At 43.0% G+C, this 24597-nt stretch overlaps 1 protein-coding gene across 1 annotated transcript in view; it reads left to right on the top strand.

Moving 5' to 3' along the window:
- ISM1 (isthmin 1) overlaps positions 1 to 24597 on the top strand; it is a 73414-nt gene that overhangs the window by 26014 nt on the left and 22803 nt on the right. Inside the window, exon 2 of the mRNA XM_025932443.2 lies at positions 19783 to 20022. Within this exon, the coding sequence (XP_025788228.2) occupies positions 19783 to 20022 (240 nt within the window). The remainder of the gene's footprint in view (positions 1 to 19782; positions 20023 to 24597) is intronic.

Raw genomic sequence — 24597 nt, 5'->3', positions numbered from 1 at the left:
ATCTTTCATTCTGATTTCTCTTGCCTATTCAAAATGTAACACCCAGTTAATTTTCTTAAAAATTGTTGTGCTCCATAGCTTAAGAACCTCCAATGGTTTCTCCTGTTCCTCGCCTCAGACCAGGTATTGAGGAACCGCATATCTGGAATTAATCAACTTTTCTCACTCTTTGCTTTATAGGCTGTATTTGCAGCCAAATTGGACGCTTATTTGTCCTTGTGCCCTCCCCATGCTCTTTTGCCTCTCTGCTCAGACCATTCCCTCGGCGAATACTACCTTCCTCCCTCTTTCCAGCTGTGAAAATTCTGGACAAGCCACAACAGTTTTTCTATGAACTGTCAGGCCATTTCTGAACCCTTATAACATTGTAACCTTATATCATTGTACATTCATTACGTGACGATTGCATTCTTCCTTATATATGATTATCTGAGGGTGTGAAACATCTCTACTCCCCCGCCTCTGCCTGCCAAAACAGGGTAAGGGTCTTAAGAGCAGACATAGTAGCTTGCTTCTCTTTTATACCCCCAGGGCACATGGTGTAGCCCCTGCATATAGCACATGTTCAATGAAATTTGCTCTGTCCATTAGTATGTGCTTTCCGAAATGCCTTCACTGTATTTGGGAAGACAAAGTGGGTGTTTTTATTTTCATTTCATAGATGAGGAAACTGACACCCAGAAAATTGACCTACTTGATGACAATGACAGAGCCCCAATTAAGTTCCCAAGTTCCAATGCCCTGACCTATAAGAAGGAAATGACTAATTCGGGCATCTCCATTCAGATCTGATTTTTTCTTTTAAATGTAAAACTACTTAGCTTGACCTGATTTTTTTTAGTGAGATGATTCACAGTCACTCAACAACCCCTGGATTGTAATAAATGTTTTATTCTTTTGAGTTTTTTTAACCATCCCAGGGCAAAGGAGGAAGTAGAACAGAGATTTTTTAAATAAATAAATAAAAGACCATCAGGAGTAGGAGGGGGCCCTGAATCTGCAATTTCTTGTTCCTCCATGAATTAACCTTTCCAACTTACCCCAAAAAGCAGCATCAGAAACACTGTGCTTTTAAATGTCACCGTGTGTGTGTGTGTGTGTGTGTGTGTGTGTGTGTGTGTGTGTGTGTATGTGTGTGTTGCTGTCCCCTGATTCACTTCTGACTATGTGATGAAGTAAGTTATCATGCAGCTTGTAGTTTGCACAGGTCAAGAGGGTTCCAGTGACCCGAGAGACTTTGCCAGATGCCTTGGCTGGAACCACAGGCATTTCTGTCAGGAAAAGTGGTATATGCAGTGTGTGTGTGTGTGTGTGTGTGTGTGTGTGTGTGTGTGTGTGTGTTGTGTAGGAGGAGGAGCAACTTAAAAGAGAGACTCAGGCATGAAGGGTAATTATTTCTCAAAACCCACTATCCAGACCTCTGTAGGCAATATTCTGAATTCAAAATGACTTTCAGCCAAGTCATGTTTGCACCTGGGAACTGTGAAAAATATTGAAAGCTTCATAAAGGAGATGTAACTTGACCATGACAGGAAGTGACTTACAGCCCCAGAGGCTCAGATGTATTGACATAAGGTAGTGAAGTAGGAAAGAATTATGTTTTTTCAAAAAGTCAGATCTTGGTTTCTCTTTTATCTCAGTATAATGTGTGTGTCCTAGAATAAAACTCCCTAACCACAGTGCAAAAATGACTTTCATGCAACAGGCATTGTCTGAATCCTTTGCTTTGGTGGGTCTGATACTGATGAAAGTCAGAATTTCCTCTATGACTTCTTCATCCTGCATCAGTATTGTGGTTTCCAAATACTGTATGAACCTGAATTTCCAAGTTTCAGGTGGGCCATGTAGTTGATGGCAGCAGCAAAAAGTGTTGAAGGAATTCGCTACTTGAGATTAAGGCTATGGTGCCCTATTCATATTAGTAATTTCTTTGTTCGTGAATTGTCAGAAACCTTTATTCTCTAGCATTTAATCCCTTGGTTCTACTTTAAGAACATTTCTTGTTTCTCCACTTGAATTAGCAGTCTAACGTCCAGCAGCAGGTGATTATCCAAAAGCTGAGGGGAACTGCCCATAGCTGGTGGGGGAACTGACTCAGAGAAGCCATGATCAGCTGGAAAATTTGATATAATTTTGACAAGTTGGTGGGCCATTCATCTTAGCAGTGAGGTGTCTACACTCTGTAGAAAGCAACTTTATTTTATGTAACATTGTGCCTGACATACTGCTTTGAGGTCAATCTCAGAAGGGTCTTAGGTTTAGCCAAAGCATGCTTCATCATTTCCCAGCAGGTGACTTCATAATACGTGAGACCATTGAACTTCACCCCTTGAGCCAGGTGCCATAACACTAATTTCTACCAGTGTTCCTCTCGTGTTCCCTACAGTGAACTGCACTAATTTTGTTTCTCCTTTCAGCCCACCTCTCTCCCCTTTCTGTGCGCTGATCCCAGTGTTAGAGTAACAACTTCAGATATCCTGAAGGGATGACTTTGATGCCATTCCTCTGATCCCACAAGATGTTTCCCTGTTCTGTGTTACCAGCTGTTTGGGAGGGGGGGAAGTGCAATAAATATATATTTATCCACAAAGCATAGCTCTGGCTTTGAATTTACCGTGAAGATACAAGTGGAAGATAGGGTGAAAGTATATGATATAAGGAAGAGAGTTGATAAACATGAAATTGGTAGAAAGGGCTGCTATTTCTGAAGCTGCTCATATAGGAGAGAGAGCTGTTTATACTTGGGTGAGATTGACTACACACCACGGTCCAAATTCTGGCCCTAAGTACATGTGGTCAGCCCATGAGCCCTGGAAAGAATCTGACTTTGCCTTTATCCAAATATTAGTCATTGCTGGGTGGATTTTTTTAGGATGATTTTTGAAAAGATAAACAAAATAAGGACACAAAGACCTAGAAGAAAAGCCAGGTCTTACAGGGGACAGGGCTTCTAATGATCTTCCATTCTCCCCACCATCAAGAGGTACCATAACAGGTATGAGTGAGGGTGAGTGTTGAGCCTGCCCATTTCATAGGTGGACCAGGGCTTGGGAGCTGGTGCAGCCAGTCCAGGCCCAGCGCCTCCTGCCTCCTCATGTCTGGTTCTGCCCAGCAGACTGGCTGCTGCCTCCAGATGGGAAGAAGAGCAGGCCAACTTGAACCCCTCCATGCTGAGTGGATGGATGCGGCAGGACCACACGGAGGCCATTCTTCTCCAGCAAAGCAGTGATGTGTTCCAGGCAAGAACCCAATCTGGGATGTTTTGGCCCAAAGGAAACATTTACAACCAAATTATACACCTTGGAAAATAAATGAGCTTTCATTTTGGAAGGAAACCCTGCCAGGCTCTTTATTATTTGCACCACAATCATAAAGTTGGTTTTAATCTCTATAGTGGAATGTTGCTGGGCTGGCCAACTGGCAGGCGCTGGCCGTTTGAGTGGGGACCACTTCAGCCTTAAGAACGCACAATGGGAAGCAGGGGAAGTCCTTCTGCAACATTTTTCTCAGGATCCATCGTTTTGGTTTTGGGTTTTTGTTTTGTTTTGTTTTGTTTCCTCTGGCACGTTCATTGCAACTTCAAAGCAAACTCCTTTTTCTCTCTCTTTTCTTTTATTCTCATTTTTTGAAAATTCCTGGGGCCTTCCAGAAAAAGACTTAATGTAATGTTTCCTTTCTAAATTGATGAAAATCCAGGAGTAGGTCCAAGAAAATCTATAATGGCTTTCCATTGATTGCTTGAAGGGGAACACGGGATATAAAAGCTCAGAGAGAACAGAGGGAGAGGGCTTATCAAGCAAGTTCTCTTTTTCTATCTTAACAAAGACTTCGGGTGATTTAAACCCCCTGGGAGTCTGCTCCCAGGATTTATGCCATGAAATAACCTTGTAGCTATGGCAGCAGGAGGCTTAGAGTTTCTGGGATGGCTTGGGTCTCAAATATTTTATACCATTATCAGATTAGGTGCTGGCTAATGCGTTCCGATTTAGGGTTTGGAATAAGGAGGTACTCCTACCAGCGTTTAAGAATGTGGCTAGTACTTGTAGTTAGGGAACTCCTTTGGGAGCTACACAGAATTTTGCACTTGTCCTGAAGACATTAGGATGAAGTCCTTGTGGACACATGGAGCTTCAGAAGGCAGAGCAAGAGCTGCTAGGGTAAGTGATTGGCAAGCTTTGGTGCTCATTGATGGGACAAATCACTGCAACGCAGTCAAGAACCTAAGTGTGGGGGGGTTGGGGGAGGTTAAATTGGTGATGGGCATTAAGAAGGACACTTTTGGGGATGAGCACTGGGTGTCATATGTAAGAGATGAATCACTGGGTTCTATTCCCAAAGCCAAGACTACACTGTATGTTAACTAACTTGAGGAAAAAAAAAAAAAAAAAGAATCCTAAGTGATTCCCAAACTTAGCAGCACAATGGAATCCCCTAGAGATCTTTGAAAAGTATCCGGGTCCTATTCCAAACACCCTGATTTAAATGGTTTGGGGTATGACCTGGGCATCAGGAGGCACAGCAAAACATGGGAACCCCTACTAGAAACTAGAAACTCCATGAAGGCAAGAATGGTATATCTTCTCACCATCACATTCCCAGTCCTTGGAATAGAGTAATTGCCTCTCAGTAATTACATGTTGAGTGAATAAATGAATAAAGGTCCTGAGGCTCATCTGCCCACACACCATTCAAAATGAATCCCAGATAAGTTCAGCTCTTAAATATTTGAGGTGATTTAGGGTGGAGTGTGGGTTAAGTTCTGGGTCTACTATGCATCCATCTATTTTACCCACTGTCTCTTCCTGAGAATGAGATGATTTTATAACCTCTTCCTAGGTCACTTTTAATATTCATGACATGCATCCTCCCAGCTTAGGACTACTGATCGCTTTGTATTTTCCATAAGTCAGGAATGCATACCTGGGGTATGCTGCATCTCAGGTTTCCCTGTCTCTCCCTGCGATGCCTTAATTATCCAGAGATGGGTCGATCCAGTTCTTTGCCAGCAATGCCACAGGGGCGTCTTTCACCTGTACTTAATGCCCAGGACTTGTTCTCTCATTCTGACGCTGAAGGCTTCTACTACTCACCCCTTGCCTTCATCCCACCTCACCCCCTCCTACAGACACCAAATCCTGGCAGTGGATAAGTCAGCTTCCATTGTAAAAATGTTTATGGAGACTGTCAGTTCTTAACCTTAAAACTGAACCATGCTGTTTGTATTTTTCCAAGTGATGGCGAGTGTGAAGGACTAATGAAAATGGAGCGTGAAGAGATCAAACATGCATCGTGGAATCTTTGTTCAAGACCTGGGATGGGAGAAATTCCCTTGGGGAGGGCAGAATTCCGGGGAACGTGATCTTCTATTAGTTGGGATCCAGGCCTGAGATCCTGGCCAGGGAGGGAGGGGAGGGAACCAGAAGTGGCATGTGGGAGGGAGGGATCATGAGATGTTTTTTTTTTTTTTTTTTTTGTCTTTGGAAAGGCAAGAAACTTACTTCCTTTGGTCAGGGAATGAGCAGATCCACTTGTAACAAACTCTACATTCTGACCTTATAGAGCCTGCTTTCAAAAGTCAGTATGTTGAAAGACATTTGTAAGTTTCTGTCATGTACCTTGTTGGAGAAGTTTCTGCATACTCTGTGCCTTTCTCTAGACCACTGGGGAAGGTGAGCATTTGGACCTCTCAGTGGCTGACTACCCAGCATTTGGTTAAAAATGGATTTTTCTCTAACTCCAAGCCAGTCTTTCCATCTGCAGACTTGGGGAGTGAATGGGGGAGTTTGAGCTGAAGCAAATAAATGTCGTTTTCACAGAATGAGGTATAAATTTGCTGGAGGAGAGTGGAGCTCTGGTTGCTACATGAGCCCTATCCAGTCAGGGCCTGTGTGGGTTGTCTGAAAAGAGCATTTTCTCAGGTTGGACTCATCCATCAGGCTTCTGTTCCCAGAAGGCCTCCCTGGAAGGTTAAGGAGCAAGTGTGAAAGGGAGCTGTTAAAGGACTCCTCCTCAGGGGTGTTTCCCTGTGGAATGGGGCACATTTGGTTCTGATGGTAAGGGCTGTAGATATGCTGGGAACAGATTGATTTTGCTTCTCCAACTTCATACCTGTGTCATTCTTACATCTCCTGGAAAGCTGCAGCTTTGATGGTGGACACTTTGGGGTTTATCCTTGTGACGGGTTTGTAGGGAGCTCTCAGGCTTGAAGAGGAGCCATCTCCAAACCATGGTAATAGGCACTCTGTGATCTTGCCAATTGCCATTTCTCTAGGATTCCTTTTCTGTTTTCTCTTGTGTTTTTGGTAGTTGGGTAAGTTCTTCATCTAAGTAACATGCATACCAAAGGGAGCACAGATCATAAGCACACAGCTCAATCAATTTTCACAAAGTGAATGCACTGTGTGACCAGCTCCCAGACCAGGAAAAGAGCATGGTCAGTGCCCCAGAGCCCAGTCAAGAACTCCCTGCAGGTCACTAGCATGCCCCGGGCACCACTGTCCTAACTTCTAACAGCACTGTTAGTTTTGCTGGCTTTTAAACTTTGTATAAATAGAATCATATGCTTTATGTTCTTTGGTATCTGCTTGCTTTGTTCACTAACATGTTTGTGAGATTCTTCGATGTTCTTGGGTGTGGTTGTAGTTTGCTCATTGCTCTATAGGGTTTCATTCTGTGACTATTCTATGCAGGCATCTTACTTAAACATTTTACTGTGGGTGCCTGGCCATTTGGGCCTCTGCCACTTCCAAAGTTCACCCCGAATTTAGCAGGCATGAGGATGAATGTGATGGCACCAAATGCTAATATCGAAAGCAACACATGTTTGAGGACTGGCTCTTTGTGACCTGTTTTGTCTGTTCTTTGCCTCATCTGGTCCCCTGAATAGCGGTCACAATGCTTGAATGAAGTACTATGTGCCATTCATTCTTATTTCATCTCCTCTCTCAATAGATAGGTAGAATTTATATTTATAAATATATACATTTAAGTATATACTTTTTTTAGCAGGGGGGAGTCCTAGATTCATTTTCCTAGGAAAACTCATACTAGCCCAATCTTTCTCAACTTGTACAGTGTGACTGTATTTATATGCAATATATATTTATAAACATATAAACACTTATATGTTTATAAATATATATCACATATAAATATACACTATATAAATAATATGTAAAATATATTTATAAACACAAATTATATATAATATGTAGGTAAATATATATTATATTATATACAATATAATAAATAGTAAATATTATAATTTTATAATTTATAATAAATAATAATTTAATAATAATAATTTTATAATTTATAATATATTATAATTATAATATAATAAATAATAAAATATTATTATAAATATAAATAAATATAAATATATTTATAAATATATATATTATATGTATACTAATGTATATGGTCAGACTGCACAAGTCAAGAAGCATTGGACTAGAATGAGTCTTCCTAAGAAAATGGGTCCAGGACTTCCCCACCAAACAAAATGGGGGAAAAGAGTGGAAGAATAAATCAACAGTGTGCTTCAGGGCAGTGTTTGCAAGCCAGTCTTCTTGGAACAGCTACCCCTCATTACCCCTGGGCAGGAGCTGCAGTTGGGGGAGGACAGGGCTTCAAGGGGCTGCAGATCCTCTTACTCTAAAGAGTAAGTACCCTCTTAGTCCAGGGGAGAAGTTAGGACCGTGGGGCACAGCGGGAGGAACAGGGCTGTGGAGCCTACTTACTAGCTAGGGGCTTCTCTGACTCCACTTTCCCATCCGTGGAATAGGGGTACTCATGGCTACGTCAAATGGACGTTGTAAAGATTAGATTTAATATCCAGTGCCTGGCACAAGTGCTCATGTGGTTTTCCCAGACATGAGCTATGTGCCCTATATCTTCTGTTTCTCTGTCTAGACCCAACCTTTGCCCTTCTCCATCCTAGCTTATCTCTTGGGTGCTTGATCTGTGTGTATTACTTCGACAGGCTCCCTTGCTCTCAGGCAGCAGGTGAGAGGAAGAGGAGAGGGAAGTTGCAGTATTGAGTAAGCCCCGTGTGTCCCCCCACACACAACTCTCTCTCTCACTTTTGGCAATGGGGACCTCCCTCTTTCCTTGTCTCTTCAGGCCTGGGGGAATAAGATTTCCCTGGCTTTAGTGGCCCTGGGCACTGCAGTGTCTTCAGTGGTTTCCAGCCTCTTTCCTCAGACATGTGTTAATTGTTCCTTTATTAAGCTTTCCTTGCTCATCCAGGACCTCAGTGCCATCCATTTCCTGCCCAGAATCAGACCAATACATCCTAATACCATGGTGTTTATGCTGGGGAGAGTAGTAAACCTATAAGCATGTTCTCGGTTGCAAACCCTCACTTCATGACCACTCGCAGAAAGACAGCCTCTGAAAACCTGTTGTTCTCTTTTCTTGAACCTTAACGAACTGAATGATTTCTAGCGGGAGAATTATCTTTGCGGAGAACAACACTGGGGGTTGCTTTGTTTCTCTAGGGTCAGAGTAGGAAACGGTATGGGTACAGGGAGGTAATAAAATGGTTGAAAGTAATGAGGGTGCCCACCCGATCTGGCACGTGACTTACTGTTAACATTAACTAATTAATGAGAGAACTAAGATGTTAATGCCAGAACAGAGGATTTGAGGAACACATATTTAAAACATTACTTAAGGGGCACCTGGGTGGCTCTGTTGGTTTAGTGTACAACTTCGGCTCAGGTCATGATCTCATGGTTTGTAGATTCAAGCCCCACGTCAGGCTCTGTGCTGACAGCTCAGAGCCTGGAGCCTGCTTCAGATTCTGTGTTTCCCTCTTTCTCTGCCCCTCCCCTGCTTGCCCTCTCTCTCTCTCTCTCTCTCTCTCAAAAATAAACATTAAAAAAAAATTAAAACATTACTTAAGAAAATCATGAGGATGTAAACTTGTAAGTTAGAAATAAAACTAGTTAATGTCCTATAGGGCAATAAAAGAGTAAACTTTCAGTTATTGTCTCTCTCTCTCTCTTTTTTTGCTAGTTTTATTGATAGACAGTTGACATATAGCATTGTATAAGTTTAAAGTATATAACATAATCATTTGATGGATGTATATATTATGAAATGATCACCACAGTGTTTGGTTAATAGCCATCACCTCACAGAGTTACGATTTTTTTTCTTATGATGACAATTTTTAATGATTTAATATTCTACCAGGCCAAAAAACAAATTGGATTTCTACAAGATCAAAATGTACAAGTTACTGTGTAACTTTTAGTCTGGGCCCTCATCAATAGTCAATAATAAGTGAAACAAAGTTACCTTCCCCTAGAGTTTAATAATCTTGAACCGGCCTGTCACACTGTGCCCTGGAATGAGCTGATTGACTTCCAGACATCCTCTTCCTTTATTTCCAAGTTTGGGATAATTTGTCTTTAACAAGCGATGTGCTATTGACCTGTCTCACCCACAGCAGAGCGCCTGGCACAAAGTGCGTGCCCAGGAGGGTGTTTGTTGAGTGAATCCACGAAAAGAACAAATACCCGAACCATTTATAGAGAAGGGTTAGCCAGACTAAGCCAAGGGATCACAATCGCATGTTCTGCCAGCTTTCCAAATAGGGATCAAACAGTTTCCCTGGAGAACAGAACAGCAGTCCAAATAAGAACAATCTGTATGGGCAGGTGGGCAAGGAAGCCACTCCTGGTGGTGCACAGCTTTCTCTTCACCTCAGGCTGCATTTGGTCTATGATAGCTCTATAATTGTTTTATAGTGTCAGTAGGGGTTCCCTAGTAAATGGGCATTGCTAGTTTCTGGCAGCCCACGGAGCTGTACAGGTGCATCATGAAAGTGCAAGGGGAGAATTGTTAAATCTCAAGTTGAATCTTTGAAAAACTGGCAATAGAGCTGTTAACAAAGCAGCACATGTAATTGACGGAATCAGTAGGCAGAGGGTGGTTTTCCGACAGATTTTACCCAGCTTTGAGTTAGCAGGTGGAGAAGGCGAAGGTGTTCTAATAATTGAAATCGTAGTTACATTTTTATATATTTAGAACCATTGGATTTTTGTTTAATCTTCCCACCTTTAATTTGAAGCATTTGATACAATATTCTTTTTGCATTGTTGGAAAATATGTTCTCCAGGACAAGTGTCTCTCAAGGACTCCATTGCTAGGATGTCAGAACTGGAGAGATGGAGAAGTTCTTTGCAGTTCCCACCCCACTTCACCATGCCCATTTTACAGAAGAAATCACTGAGGCCCTGAATCTGTTAGCTTTTGCTATATAACAAATCACTCTGAATTCATTAGCTTAAACTGACAAACACGGACTATTTTTCACAATTCTATGGGTCGTCTTAGTGGCTTTTCTACTCTGGGTTGACTCAGCTAGGGCTGGATGGTCTTAGGATGGTCTCCATTTGAGTGGCTAGTCATTGGCTGGCTGCTTGTCTGGGGTGAATTATCTATGTTCCACATGCCTCTCATCATCCAACAGATTAGCCCAGGCCTCTTCCACACAGTGGTCTTGGGATTACAAAGCACAACAAAAATAGACAAGCCCCAATACATAAGTACTTTTCTCTGCTTTGGCCATTTATTGGCCAAAGTAAATCACGTGGCCAAACAGAATGACAGTGTTGGAAGCAGCTACCCAAGGTATGGATGTTTAGAGTATTTGTAGACATTTTTGCAAACCACAGACAAACAGGTACAGAAACCTGCCTAACTTTACAAAACTAGGTAGGGACAATGGTAGGACATAAAACCAGGCCTTATACCTCCTGGCCCAGGCACCTTCCACAATACCATGAGCCCTTTTCCAGGATTTCCAGGCCAAGGTCCAATTCCTTTAAAACCTATTCCTTTAAATAAATTAAATATTAAATTTATTTATATATAAATTTTTTTATATTTTTATATTTTATTTATACTTCTTATTATATTTTATTTATATTATTTATAAATTTATTAAATTAAATAAATTTAAATTCCTTTAAAACCTATTTTAGAGGGGTTGCCTGGGTGGCTCAGTCGGTTAAGCATCTGACTTCAGCTCAGGTCATGATCTCGCGGTCTGTGGGTTTGAGCCCTGCATCGGGCTCTTTGCTGACAGCTCAGAGCCTGGAGCCTGCTTCAGATTCTGTGTCTCCCTCTCTCTCTGTTCCTTCCCCACCACTCATGCTCTATCTCTCTCTGTCTCTCAAAAATAAATAAACATTAAAAAAATTTTTTTTAATTAATAAAATCTATTTTAGAGGTACTTGGAGCAGAGATTTGTGGTAGGTTTCAAGGAAGGATCTTGAGTTTGAGTGTTGAGAGAAGTCCATCTTCGTGATTAAAATAATAAACTGGGCAAGGGTCTCCAGGGTCACCCCCACGCCCAGGCCAGCCACTGAACTCTGCCCTCCAATGCTCTTTAGTTCTGTCAACAGCAGAACACCAGCCTTGACCTGGGCCTTGGGAGCCTCCCCCCATTTCATGTGGGGAGACACTGAATCCCTGCAGAGATGTTAGCCTCCTGGGACTCCTTGTCCTGTTTGACACCAGCCCTCTCTTGTCAAGGGCTGGCTTAGATAGTTGGGCCATTTAGGCACATTAACAATTTGGTGCTTCTTCAAATTGGGTCCTGGAAGATGGGTCTTGGATAGTTGCCACTCTTTCTTTACTACAAATGGAGAAAGCACAACTTGAAAAACCCTCAGTAATCCAGACTCATTAAGTATTTTGCTCAAAATTTGACATGGAGGGGAGGCTAAGTTCCAAGTGGCCCAAGGGCCCCCTGGTGGCCACCACTGGCCTGTTCTTTACAGCCTTGAGATTCAGACAGCCCTCTCAGCAGACAAAAACCTCCCCTGAGCTTACTCTTGAGGAGGGTTTGTCTCACACCAAAAGGGACTTACCAAAGTGTGCCTTCTAGGCAGGTCCACCATTCCCCCTGAGAAGGGTTTTGGAAAATACAATTTCTCCATCCCCTACATTTGCAGAAATGTTTTAGATGATGGGTGAAGGTTTTTTTTGTTTTGTTTTGTTTTGTTGTTTTGTTTTGTTTTGTTTTTTTGGCCAAATTGGCTTCCTCCCCTTGCTTCTTACATGTTTTCTTAGACTTGAAAGAAAAATTTGTATTTCATTTCTGTTCATTCTTTAGCTTAACAGGACATAAAGGAAATGGGCCCTGGATAGTTCCCACTCTGTTTTCTTTGCCAGCAGTGGAGAAAGCACAACTTGAAAAATCACCAATAACATGCACATTTTCAAGATCAAAGCTGTTTACAGAAGTATCTGAGACAAGCCAGTGGGGTGTTGACTTCCATTTTGTCAGCCAGCCCCCAGAGCCTTCAATTAAGAAAGAATCACAGGGGTGGGTGGCCCACAGTAGTGGCCCCTTCCCCATGGAGCCAGCTCCCTGCTCAAGTGCAGCCAGTTGACCATTCTTCATGTCTTCTAAAGCCTCGCCTGGGATCATAAGCAGGGTCATTCCCAAGCCCTAAAATAAACATTCTTGTGATACATTCTGCCACTGTAACAAAAGATTCCTCAGCTATTAGTCAGGCTTTCAACAGAAGCCTCCATTCCCAACCAAGATGCAACACTCCTGCGTTCTTGAAACATGATGTGCCCATGTCACTAGTTCCCAGGGTTGTCTTCAAGCTTCCACAGCAAAGATGGAAGCATATCTCTAGCCATTTCCCCTCTGCCAGGAATTGGCATTTTCATGCTTGCTGTAAAATAAAGCTGTTGATATTCTCTCTGTTCCTGCTGGCTGAAGGTGCGTGATTGCCATCACACACTGAACAGAGAGAGAACAGAGAGTGGCCAGCCCTGTCCTCCATATATTCACCAGTGAAGGGTTCTCCCCATGGGTCCTGGTTACTTCTTTCCAGTAGTTCACAGGACAAGCCTCCATCACCCCCTGCTGCCATGGCTATAATGGTCTCTGTGCTTATCTTCCTGAGCCCTACGAGCAAGTGCAGCCCCCTGAGATAGCTGATTTTACTGCCTGAAACTCATTTGTTTATTCTGGTTTTCTCTTCCTAGAAGCGCCTGCTCTCCGATCATGTGTAAAGATAATCAGGGTGCCCTTTCATTCTTTCATCTCCCCAAACAGGGAAATTTTGCTCTTCCCTTTGAAATACCACCAGTGGCATTCTTGAACTTATTTTTAGATGCGTGGAAGTGTTCCAGACAAAAATCGATGCCTAGCACAGATAAAGCTCTGAGTGTGTTTATCGTGGGTAGAAGAAAAACGGAGTGTTTTAATGTGAAAGGAGAATGGCCATATGCCTGGGTGCAGCATGGCTTCCTTTAATCTGGAAAAAGGAAACAAGCATTGTCGATAATAATATGCAGATGTCCAGCCCCAAATGAGGACATATTGCTAATTAGCTGTATTGTTAGTATGTTTTAAGGAGAGAGGCTGCAGTGACATTAATTATAATCTCTGTTGTTTGTTGTTCAAAGTCTATGAGACCAAAAGCATTGCTAATAATATCTTCTTTAATATCTTCAATAGAAGATTCCTAGATTGTTTTTTTTTTTCTTTAGAATCCCACATAAAAGCCCCATTAGGGGTAATGAGGCCTGTAGCCTGAGCCTAATTAAAATGAAATCTAACTAGGCCCGTAGCCATCATTATCATCAACTAGTACTTATTGGGTGCCCCCTGAGCTCGTGGAATTGGAGGGTGTGGGCTTCGCGATTGCAGATATACTTGTTCATTGCCCTCCAGAAATTTGCCATCCCGTCTGCCTCCAAGAAGTCTGCCTGGTTGTGTTAATCTGGGAATAGTTACCACAGCCTTTTAAAAAATAAATAAATAATAAATAAATAAGGCACTAAAACTCTCTTAGCCAGCCACCAGTTTGTGCCTCTTCTGGAGGTTCTGGAAATGGTCGGATAAGCCCTTTTATTCACATACCAGGCTTTGGTGGATGTTTGCAGAATAGGGCAGGTGGCTATTTGCAGATTGGGACAATGATGCTTAGCATGCTTTTTCCAAAGGTGGAACCACCGCTCATTTCCACACCTTGATTGCCTCCCCTTGAGCTTACCACCCTATCCTCTCCAAAGAACCTCTCCCTCTACCTGTGCCAAATGTCCAGCTGGAAACTCTAAACATTGTGACCACTTTGACCTTGATGTGGCTGTGGCAACCCACCTTGGTCACAAGGATGGCCAGAATGAGCAGCTCTGGCCAGGCAGTGGCTGGAAACAGTGGTTTGGCCAGTGATGTCCTGGGAAGAAAGGACACAAATGAGAAAGTGTCTGGGCTTAGCATCTTAGAAACTGTCCCCAATCTACCCCAATCTACTTTTTTCTTCTCTGTTCATCTTTCCCAGGGGCACTGAGGATCATCTGCTAAGAGCAGGGAGGAGGGAGGAGATCCCAGAACCACATAGCTTTAGAAGCCTCCAAATGACCCAGAAAATGCCACCAGGGAAGCGGTGGCCTGGTGGAAAAGTCACAACATGACCTGAGCCGAAGTCAGATGCTCAACCGACTGAGCCACCCAGGCGCCCCAGAGAGGACACTATTAACCACTAAAAGCTTCCTCATTTTCTGCCACATCAAAGTATCCCAAACTCACCTATACTTCCTGGCCCAAACTCTGGAATCAGCCATTTGCCCAAGGAGCTCTGGTTTCTTTTATTGAGGACAAACTCCTTAAAATTTAATGATAGGACTTTAGGACAAATTGAAGGAAATATTACATTACACAGTGAGTAATACGTTTGAGAAATTTAATATATAGATGCTGAGACAATGAGCAGATTCTATAAATGTGTGGAGACGGGTGCGGATGGCAGATTTGGAATAGGCTATTAGGAAAGTTAGCTGGTATCAGTAGCCTGGCTGCCACTGTGAAGTTCACCATGATGACTCACTAAATGCCCTGTCAGTACCTCTATCAGCTGGGGATGGTGTTCAGTTGCACAGAACAGAGTGCCCAACTTCGAGTCACTTAACTGAACTGGGCTGTTCCCTTCTCATTGGTAGTCACAGCTCTAAAATTAGAGTCACAACAGGGAACGTTGTTACCGGTGCTGCAGCATTGTCAATGTCAACATTAATGCTCGTGGTAGTGGTAAAAGAAGTTCAGAGGCCACCAATCCAGGACTGGTATGATGGCTCTACCATGCCTTCAGGGACCCAGGCTCCCCTATCTTTCCATTCAGCCACCTTTATTATTTTTTTTAATATAATTTATTGTCAAATTGGCTAACATACAGTGTATACAGTGTAGTCTTGGTTTTGGGGGGTAGATTCCTGTGGTTCATCGCTCGCATATAACACCCAGTGCTCATCCCAACGAGTGCCCTCATCAATGCCCATCACCCATTTTCCCCTCTCCCCCACCTCCTATCAACCCTCAGTTTGTTCTCTGTATCCAAGAATCTCTTGTGGTTTGCCTTCCTCCTTCTCTGTTTATAACTATTTTTTCCCCTTCCCTTCCACCATGGTCTTCTGTTAAGTTTCTCAAGTTCCACATGTGAGTGAAAACATATGATATCTGTCTTCTCCGACTGACTTATTTCACTTAGCATACTACCTTCCAGTTCCATCCACATTGCTGCAAATGGCATGATCTCATTCTTTCTCATTGCCAAGTAGTGTTCCATTGTATATATAAACCACATCTTCTTTATCCATTCATCATTGATGGACATTTAGGCTCTTTTCATAACTTGGCTATTGTTGAAAGCCCATTCAGCCACCTTTAGAGACTAGCCTTCGACTTCATGCCTGCCAGCAGCCTCATTTTACTCAAAGCACTTGTGTCCACATTCAAGGCAAGAGAAAGGAGAAGAGAGAAAAGCAAATGGTAAACTGACTGCCTCCCACTCAGCAGTCTCATCCAGCACCTTCCACTTACACCTCATTGGGTAGAACTGTATCACACAGTTACTTCTAGCGGATGCTGGGAAATGTAGTTTTATCCAGGAACATTGCCGCCTGAAACAAATACTGAAAAAACCCATATATTTATAGATATAAATACAGATATAGACACATATATAGATACATATATAGATATAGATATAGATGATATAGATATAGGTAGATAGAATTAGGCAAATTGCAATATTTGCCACAATACTGCTCTCTGAGGCAAAATACATGGCTCCCATTTTATTATTTTATCAGTGTTAACATTTTATGATTACTTTGTTTTCTATTTTAGGTAAGAATCGTTATAAAATAACAGAGGGACAGGAGCTATGCACAAAGTTGAGGAATGTCAAGCAGAAGCTATATAATTTGGCAGCTATAGATCACCTGCCTCAGCTGTTGAATAGTGAATGTGTATGAACCATATAATAGCATTAGTTCTTCTGTTCCTCTTTTTATTGGTAATCCTAGCTCTTAAATTACAGTTTCAGAGAGAACAATGCTATTGGAGCGGCAACACTGATTGAAGATCAGCTCAAAGACACATTGTGGGTAAAGAAATATTTTCTCAAACTAAGCAGACCTCTTCATGTCATGTGAGTTTAGGCAAAATGAATCCCGCAGCACCTTGGAAAGTATGGTGACATTTTCCTTTCTCAGTTCCTGGACTTTCCCAAGCTAATACCTTCACAAAAAGGTGTTTGCTTTTCTGAGTAAAACAAACTATTTAACATCTTTATTTTGAGATCCACCCTTCCTGAGAATCTTCACTTTGCTAGAATAACTTAAGGGGACACTCAGTGGGTGAGCTCATTGTTATAGATGGAGTGATGGCCATCAACCCAGACCTCTGGTGGAGCCTCTGCAAGGAAGATGTGCAGTGTGCTCCTAAGACAAGAGGAAGAAAAGGCTTTCTCCTACACTGCTGGCAGATCCTGTCTGCTGCCTCCCACCCCAGATGCAAAAATCTAGATTTCCAAAATAATGGCTACTCCCAAATCTTGTTATTGATTGAATAGAGTGGAGTTTCATTTTATAGGAGGTGTTGTAAGACAACCTTCCCCAGGGCTTCCAGTTTCTGGAAATTTGGGAGCTTGCCCATTGCAGGGAGCCAAGGTTTCCAGTTAAATATGTTTTGATAAAGACACAAGGATAATTCAGATATTCAGAGATTGTGATTGGTGTTTCTTTATTACTTACAATCTTCCAAATGCTTTACAAACACTGAACTTGTTTGGGGGGTGGGCAGGGGGATCAAGAAAAGATGGAGAAATGCCACAATTGTGTGCAGAACTCAAGCCAAAACATACTCTAGCCCCAATCTATTCCCGGCAGAGGAGCTTGTGGCCTGAGCTGGCCAGCCGATTGCCCTAACTCTAAACTTCTCTTTTTTTCTCATGTGTAGACAACAACCCAACTGAGTTGTCTTAACCATCCTGCTGGGACAGCATGGGACTGTTTTACATGGAGGATCATTGAGCCATAGAATGTTTAATGGGTTTCTTGGTTCGTGGCTAAACCAGGATCACTCTGTGGTGGTGTATCGCCTACCAAGAAAATTCCAGACTCAGAGCAAGAAACCATTCAGATTCAGTCCTTGGTTTTTCAGCCGTCTAAGCAAAATGCCAAACAGCCTTTCCTATCTCTTCCTCTAAAATGTGAGTTTTAGGAGTAGAAAGTGTACTTCATCACAGAGTTAAGGAAAGAGAGCTCCATTTTTAACCCAGTTAAGCAGTATGTCCCAGTAACTGCAACGAAGTTAGGGCTGGATTCTCAAGTGATTCCGGAAGCAATTGGCAAGCAAATCTTGGTCCCCTCTGAGACTTATACTCACAAATCCGCTGCAAGAAATTCGCCATAAGAATCCAACTGTGTTCCCTAACAGTGTTGCAGAAGTTTTAGGGTTGGGGATCCCGGAAGAAGAGCAAGGGAACAATGATAGAGAACTCATATTGAGGGAAGACTTAGCATGCTTTTCTCTCTCTCTCTCTCTCTGTCTGTCTGTCTGTCTCTCTCTCTCTCCCTCTCCCCTCTTCCCTCCCTTCCCCTCCCCTCCCCCACCCCTCTCTCCATGTGCTGGGCTCAGTCTCAGCATAATACATTTGGCCCTCATTGCACTGAGCAATGCTTGGGTATGCCAGGGCAACTCCCTTTGCAAGGATGTGCCAGGAGACAAAAACCATGGCAGAGAGGTGGCTGGAAAGGTGAACAAAGACACAGCCCTTGGCCACATTTCTTGAGCAAAAAGGGAGGGCAAGCAAAAACATGATGAGGAGCAGCCAGCTTCCCCGCTCTGTAACTCTATAACTGCAGGTTTTAAGGAGACAGAAGACAGGCTGTCTCAGAATTGCACTTGGCCTCTTGGAACATTGACAAAGGTGGTCCCTGCACCAGCAAGTTTATTCCTCAGACCCATTCCTGTTTAAAGAGATACAGGAAAAATCCATACCCTCAGGTTAGCTCTCTAAGAAGATATTTATCTGCTGCATGTGTTCCATCCCCTGGCCATTCTTGACCTTTGGTACTCAGAGTCAGGAGTGTTTTGATACCAGATGTAACCCTTTGGCTGGGTCAAAGGCACTGCGGTGGGGGCAGGGAGTGCGTGTGGAGACAGTGTGCTGGAATATACACTCCAAAACCCCAGAACATGCCCAAGAATAACAAAAGCATTAACCACTGACCCAAACGCTGGTGAAATTCTATCTCTACATCTCCCTTCACCAGTAAACATGAAAATGCCATCCCTGACGGGACGGAGGAAACCTCCAGTGAGAAGTCCAGGGAGAATGAGAGGAGAAGAAGGGCTGGTTTAGGAAAGAAGCCCAACAACTTTTACACCCTTCAATCACTAGAAAAATTTCCCCCAAAAGACAACTAAATAGAGACATTTTTTTACTAGCTGAGAGAAACAACAGACTTGCACTTTTCTTTGCAGAATAAAGGCATTAAATTTCAAAATGCCTTCTTGTCACTTTTCTTTTTCTATCCCTATCTCTTCCTCCTCATCACATGCCATCTTCCCTCCCTCACTCCATACCAGCCTCATTGGCCTTCTTTCTGTCTCTCACATGGGCCAAGTTCATCCCCAGCTCAGGACTGTCTTACTGTTTCCTCTTTGAGAATGTTTCTTCCCCAGATTGTTGCAGGTGTTCAAGTCTCACCTTCCCAAGGAGGTTTTCTCCAGAAACTCATCGAATGTTGTCCCTGGCCACTATCATGTTCTTCTTCCTTCTTACCAGTCACCACCCTCTGATCTGATCTGTCATAGTAGTTGTACACATTAAAAGAATAGGGCCTATGTCTTGTTCATGGCTCTATCTCCTGTGCCTAGCATGTGGTTGACACTTGTTGACTGGATGGATGGATACATGGTTGCATGGATGGATAGGATGGGGAAACGCATAGGTGGATGGGTGGAGAGATGGATCGATGGATGGATCAATGGATGGATATATTCAATGATTTGACTCAAGTATTTTATCCAGTTTGGTCGGATCTTTTGTTGCATGGCCTGCACGGACGAAATGAGCTCTGGACACTGGGGCTATAACTAATTCCAGAGTGGTTAATTAATTGAAGCTGTGAGAAAGAAACCATAATTTGATTGCAGTTCTGAATGAATACCTCTTCTCCTTCAAAATAGCACTTTTGTGTTGATGTGCTTTAATGGAATATATAGTCCATAACTCATTAGCCCTCAGAAAATTCCCAGGTAGCAGCCTGGGAAATGTTTCTTGATGATTTGGCGTTTTGAAGATGGAGTAAATAAACCAGGGGGAATGAAAATGAGTTGGAAATGCCATCCTGGTTTAATTCCAGCCAGGAACTTAATGGACTGTTAAGGCTGGTATTTTTAAATCATATGCCTCATATTCATTTATTCATTTGCTTGTCTGTTTGTTTTAGAATAACCTCCACGTGGAAACTGACTCTACATCAGAAACCAGCTTTTCTCTCTCCAAAGAAGCACCAGGGGAGCATCTGGACCACCAGGCTGCACACCAACCCTTCCCCAGACAGCGATTCCGGCAAGACGCTGGGCACCCTTCCCTACAAAGAGATGGCCCCAGATCCTTTCTCCTTGATCTACCAAACTTTCCAGATCTTTCCAAAGCTGATATAAATGGGCAGAATCCAAATATCCAGGTAATGCTAGAGGGTTGAAAGGTGGAAGAAAATGAAGCAATCTGTCTCTTTGTGTCCTGACCTGATTCCAAAGCAACCACTGCCTTACCTCATTTTCCTCCTTAACCCCTAATGAATCCTATTTATGATCATTTTATCTCTATGAGAACAGTGTTGTATTTCATCTGTGTAACACCCTTGATTGTGAGAGGAACCATTATTTCATGAACCACTAAAAAAAAGAAAACACCAATGACTACAATACATCCTGATTTCAGAGCTGTTGAATTGTAAAAACAAAACAAAATAAGATGCCCTGAAATTGATGAAATATGGTAGCTCTAGAAAAGGGCCCATCTAACACGTGGTTGCACTAGACAAATCATAGTAGGGTTTCAAAGGTACTCAGGAAGGCCCTCTCACAAATGCCTCTTAGCTTGCCTTGGACACCAGCAACCCCCTCAGGAGGTGACAACACTTCAGTTGCTCTAAAATGTAAATGACTGATTTTAAAAAATGGATAAAAGAAAGGGAGGGGAGAACAGAAGTTCCTGGGAGAGAGATGAATCAGTACCGCTAAGATGGGATGGGAAGAAGCTGAAGAGAATGGCAGGTTAGGGAAAAGGGTACCTGGGATTAAAAATAACTCATCTACACTGAAATAAAATGCTTTACAAAGCAAATGTTGATATGATTTGACTCTTCCAACACTCTCATGAAGGAGCTGAAGCACACATCATTTTCCATTATCAATAATGCAACAGGTACTCAGTAAATTCCTATTTGGTTTGCCCAAGGTCATATGTCTAGTAAACAGTGGTTGCAGCTCAAATGTAGACTCTTGGGCTCTCAGAAGTACTCACCCTACAAATCCATGTTTCATAGACAAACTCCTAATTTTGAATTTTGCTTGTAATTCCTTCTGTGTCTTCCCAAAGATGGTAGCCATGATAACCAAGGAAGGCTCACCCACCCCTGGCAACCTAGTGCCTGTTGTAGCTCCTGTCCTCATTTGCCTGCTTCCATACTTTTAAGCTTTGTTCTCAATTCTTTTCATTTGGGGGAAGGGCAGCATTTTTGTATTCTTCCTATCTGCTTCAAATTCCAATTAGCTTACATGGCAGAAAGTTCCTGAACTTGACCTCATAGCTATTGATCCTTAATTAACTAACATTCTGTGCATGACACCACTTTAGATCAGATTTCCTTGGTCAGAGTTGTTTTGCTCATCATACCAGTGTCATAGTGGCTAAGAAATGTCACGGAGAATACACCTCCGTTAGAATGTTGACCAGCCCCTACTGTGTATAAAGTGCTGTGTTAGGTTATGGGAAATTAAGAAATGTAAGACCTTCTCCCTCCAGGAAATGACATGCATTTGAAGGTCGCAGCTACCACTTAAGACAGTGCCAAAGGGATCATGCAGACAGAGGCAAGAGAGAAAAAAAATACTATGTTCCATTGTGAACAGGTCTGCATAGATGGGAAGAAATGGGGCAGGATAATGTTGAGGGTCTAGAAGTGAACAATGCTCTGGAGGTAATTCTTTGACAACTCATACACAGAAATCACATCATGCACCCCTTAACATTTCCAATGAGTCTTCTATTGTTCTAATTGATTAATTAGAAAAACAGGCCTTTTGCTCCACTCTTCTCTCTCTAGGAAGTGGCTGCATGGCTCTCTGCTAAAGAACAGAGGATCTTCTTGAGGGAGGTGCAGATTGGCAAAAAAGGTGCAGACATCTCCTTACTGTTGCTCGACAGTGCTCCCCATCAGGCCTTCCTCTACAGGAAGTGATTTCTTCCTTTTTTATAGAATTTATGGTTTCAGGACCAGACTACCTTCACTCCAGGGGAGCTTAGGCCATGCTCCAAACAATTTTAGGTTTGTTGTGGCTCACCTTTTTATTCCCCCAGAGGTGGGAAATGTAGTATAGGGCTTAATGCTGAGGATTGAGCTATTAATGTAATAGATTTAAGAGTTTCTTAGGTAAAGCTACAAGAAAAGACCCAGATGCAGGCGAACTGAAGGCTACAGGGAGAGCGTCCTCTCACTGGAAGGTTACTAAGTGCATGGGGCTCTACCTAAGAACCAAATTTGGGGCAACACTTTCAAGTTCCCCCCTCCTTCTCTCCCAGATAAATCCATCAGTCTGGAAATCCCCAGACCTCACTTGGGCCTTTTTAAAACATGAACCTAAATGTCAGGGAAGAATAGTGGTTGAGATCCTTAGACCTGGGAAACCCAGATTACTTTTTCAAAAAGAAGGACAGGGCAACCGCGAAGTGCATGACGGATCTGTGCATGAGGTCAATAGAACACCCAAGGTTATAATTCATTTTAAATCACCCTCAACTGTGTTGTTTGGCTGGATGGGAAGGAGAGAATGCTCTGGAACAGTTCCACTTAGCTTCCTGAGGTGAGGGGCTGCTGGAGTTGGTGGATGTGGAGAGAACTAGAATGAACCAAGGAGCAAAGAATAAATGGAGGTGAGTGATGAAAAGGCCAAACACCAGATTCTGGCAAAGCTTCTGGCACTTTCATAAAATGCAGCTTCCCTGTGCACTGTCAGAAAGGAATCACAGCAGAGATGGAAATTATTTGTTCTTGTGTCCTCTCAGACCCCAAGCCACCTGTTTACATAGACTTACAACAGGTGGAAAGAAACAATCAGTGCTTTGTTTTCACTCTGTCTTACCACCACCCCAGCTCAAGAACAAAAAGTTCTCCTCCAGGTGCTGCTTCTGAAAGGGATGCTTTAGAGCACAGAGTGGAAAGAGGCCAGGGCTGCTTTTTCAGGACCTCATACCTTTCTGAGTTGCCCTTTGGACAGCAAAGATCACCGTAACTCCCAAGAACATAGGTCTCCCCAAAGCTGCAAATATCAGGGTTATGGGCAGAATGAATTAAAAATTTAATGGTACTCTAGCCCAGATACTTGTAGAGTCCAAAGCCCATGAAGATTAAGCTACTACCACTCTTCTGTCCACTGCCTGAATGGGCCACTCCACTTCTGCTTTGTGCAATCCCCGTGTCTGTTAGCCTTCCTCAGGCAGTAGAAAAGGGTGAGCAGCCTATGTTTTGTTGATCTGATGACCTGTTGGCCTGACAGAAAAGAAAATTGAGCCGTGTTTCTGGCCTCTTCTTTCTGGAAGACCACAAGGGTCACTCAGAAAGATTTCAAAGAGAGAATGAAGCAGCTGCCATCCCTGAGCGCCCCATCCTAGGTCTGCGTGTGAGTACCCTAGCACGCATGCTCACACACACTCTCACACACACAGACACACACAGTGCCATCCCCTGCAGCCCCATGCACCACTGCACTTGAGTAAACCAGTGCCCTGGTGGTCCTTTAAAAATGAGGTGCTTTCTAAAAGGGGGTGATGGTTTCTGTGCTGGCAGCCCTTGCCCCTTCCTTAGAGCACTGCCCTTTTGTTGAAATGCACTGGTTTGACACGAGGCGGTTCAGCCAACCAGACAGCCCCACTGATCACCCAGGCCGTCAAAGCATTTTGTCTCTCTGGGGAGGAGAGTGAAGAAGGTGAAGGGCGCATCAGTGGGTCAGCTTCCGCTGCTAGGGCCCCTGGCCTTGTCTTCCCCCCTCCCCTGGCAACCTGCCCTTCACCCCCACACCTAGCTATCCTGCTCTGAAGCCGGGGAGCTGAACAGGAATTTGATACCCCTCTCTCTGAACAGCCCCCCCCCCCCCCCCCCCCCACCAATCCATCCAGTGTCTGGAAGAGTTTCCCACGCTCCAGGACTAGGGTCTGCTGTCCCTCTTGCCAAATAGCCCACACCTTTGCAAAGTGATATTGCTGAGCCTGTGCAAGCCTGTCACATCCCTCTTGGACCTCTTAACTTTTAGGAAGGGAAATCCTTTAAAAAGCCTGGATTTTTGGAGCTTTTTTCACCCCACCTCCACCCCACCCCTCCAAGCCAGGTGGGACTGGTTTAGGGCTGTGGAAGTGAGTGGGAAAAAGAAAAGACAACAATGTACGAATTAGAAAGAAAGAGCCTCAAACTCCTGAACACAATCTCCATATTAAATTTGAAACAATTCTAGAAGTTGGGTTTTGTTAAAAATAAATAAATAAATCATTCAGAAAGAAAGGAAATTCCCCCAGGACAAGTTAGACTTGAACTTTAGTATTGTTGGCTGGGTTTTTTGGTCTGCAGCTGATGGTCAGATAGCAAAGACAAAAGTCTCTAAAATAAACTCATTACTAGTCTTACTGCATCACTTCATTACCATAGTAGCTATTCACAAACAAATACTTCTCTTTTCTGGATCAAGCCGAAATTAGTATTAGTTTCAACCAATATACTTATTTCTTTTTTCCAATTGAGGGAGACTTAAAATAGTCACCCAAAGTTCCTTTTTTTTTACTTGCACAGACTTATGTACATGGTCATAGGCCTCTTGAGTGCCACACGATACAACCAGATGAGTTGGGCAGGGCTACTACTTTTGATTTCCCCTCCTCCTTTTTCTCTAAAATACTTTTGAAATGGCAGGTCTGACTGAGGAAGAAACAAGAAATTCTGTGCCCAAGACATGGGCCCACACAGCTATGTGGACAAGCCTATATTGTT

Source organism: Puma concolor, chromosome A3 (genome assembly GCF_028749965.1).
Source record: "Puma concolor isolate L17-30 chromosome A3, mPumCon1.1.hap2, whole genome shotgun sequence".
Classification (NCBI taxonomy): Eukaryota; Metazoa; Chordata; class Mammalia; order Carnivora; family Felidae; genus Puma; species Puma concolor.
The sequence above is the reverse complement of the archived record's forward strand: the minus strand, read 5'-3'. Positions and strand labels throughout refer to the sequence as shown.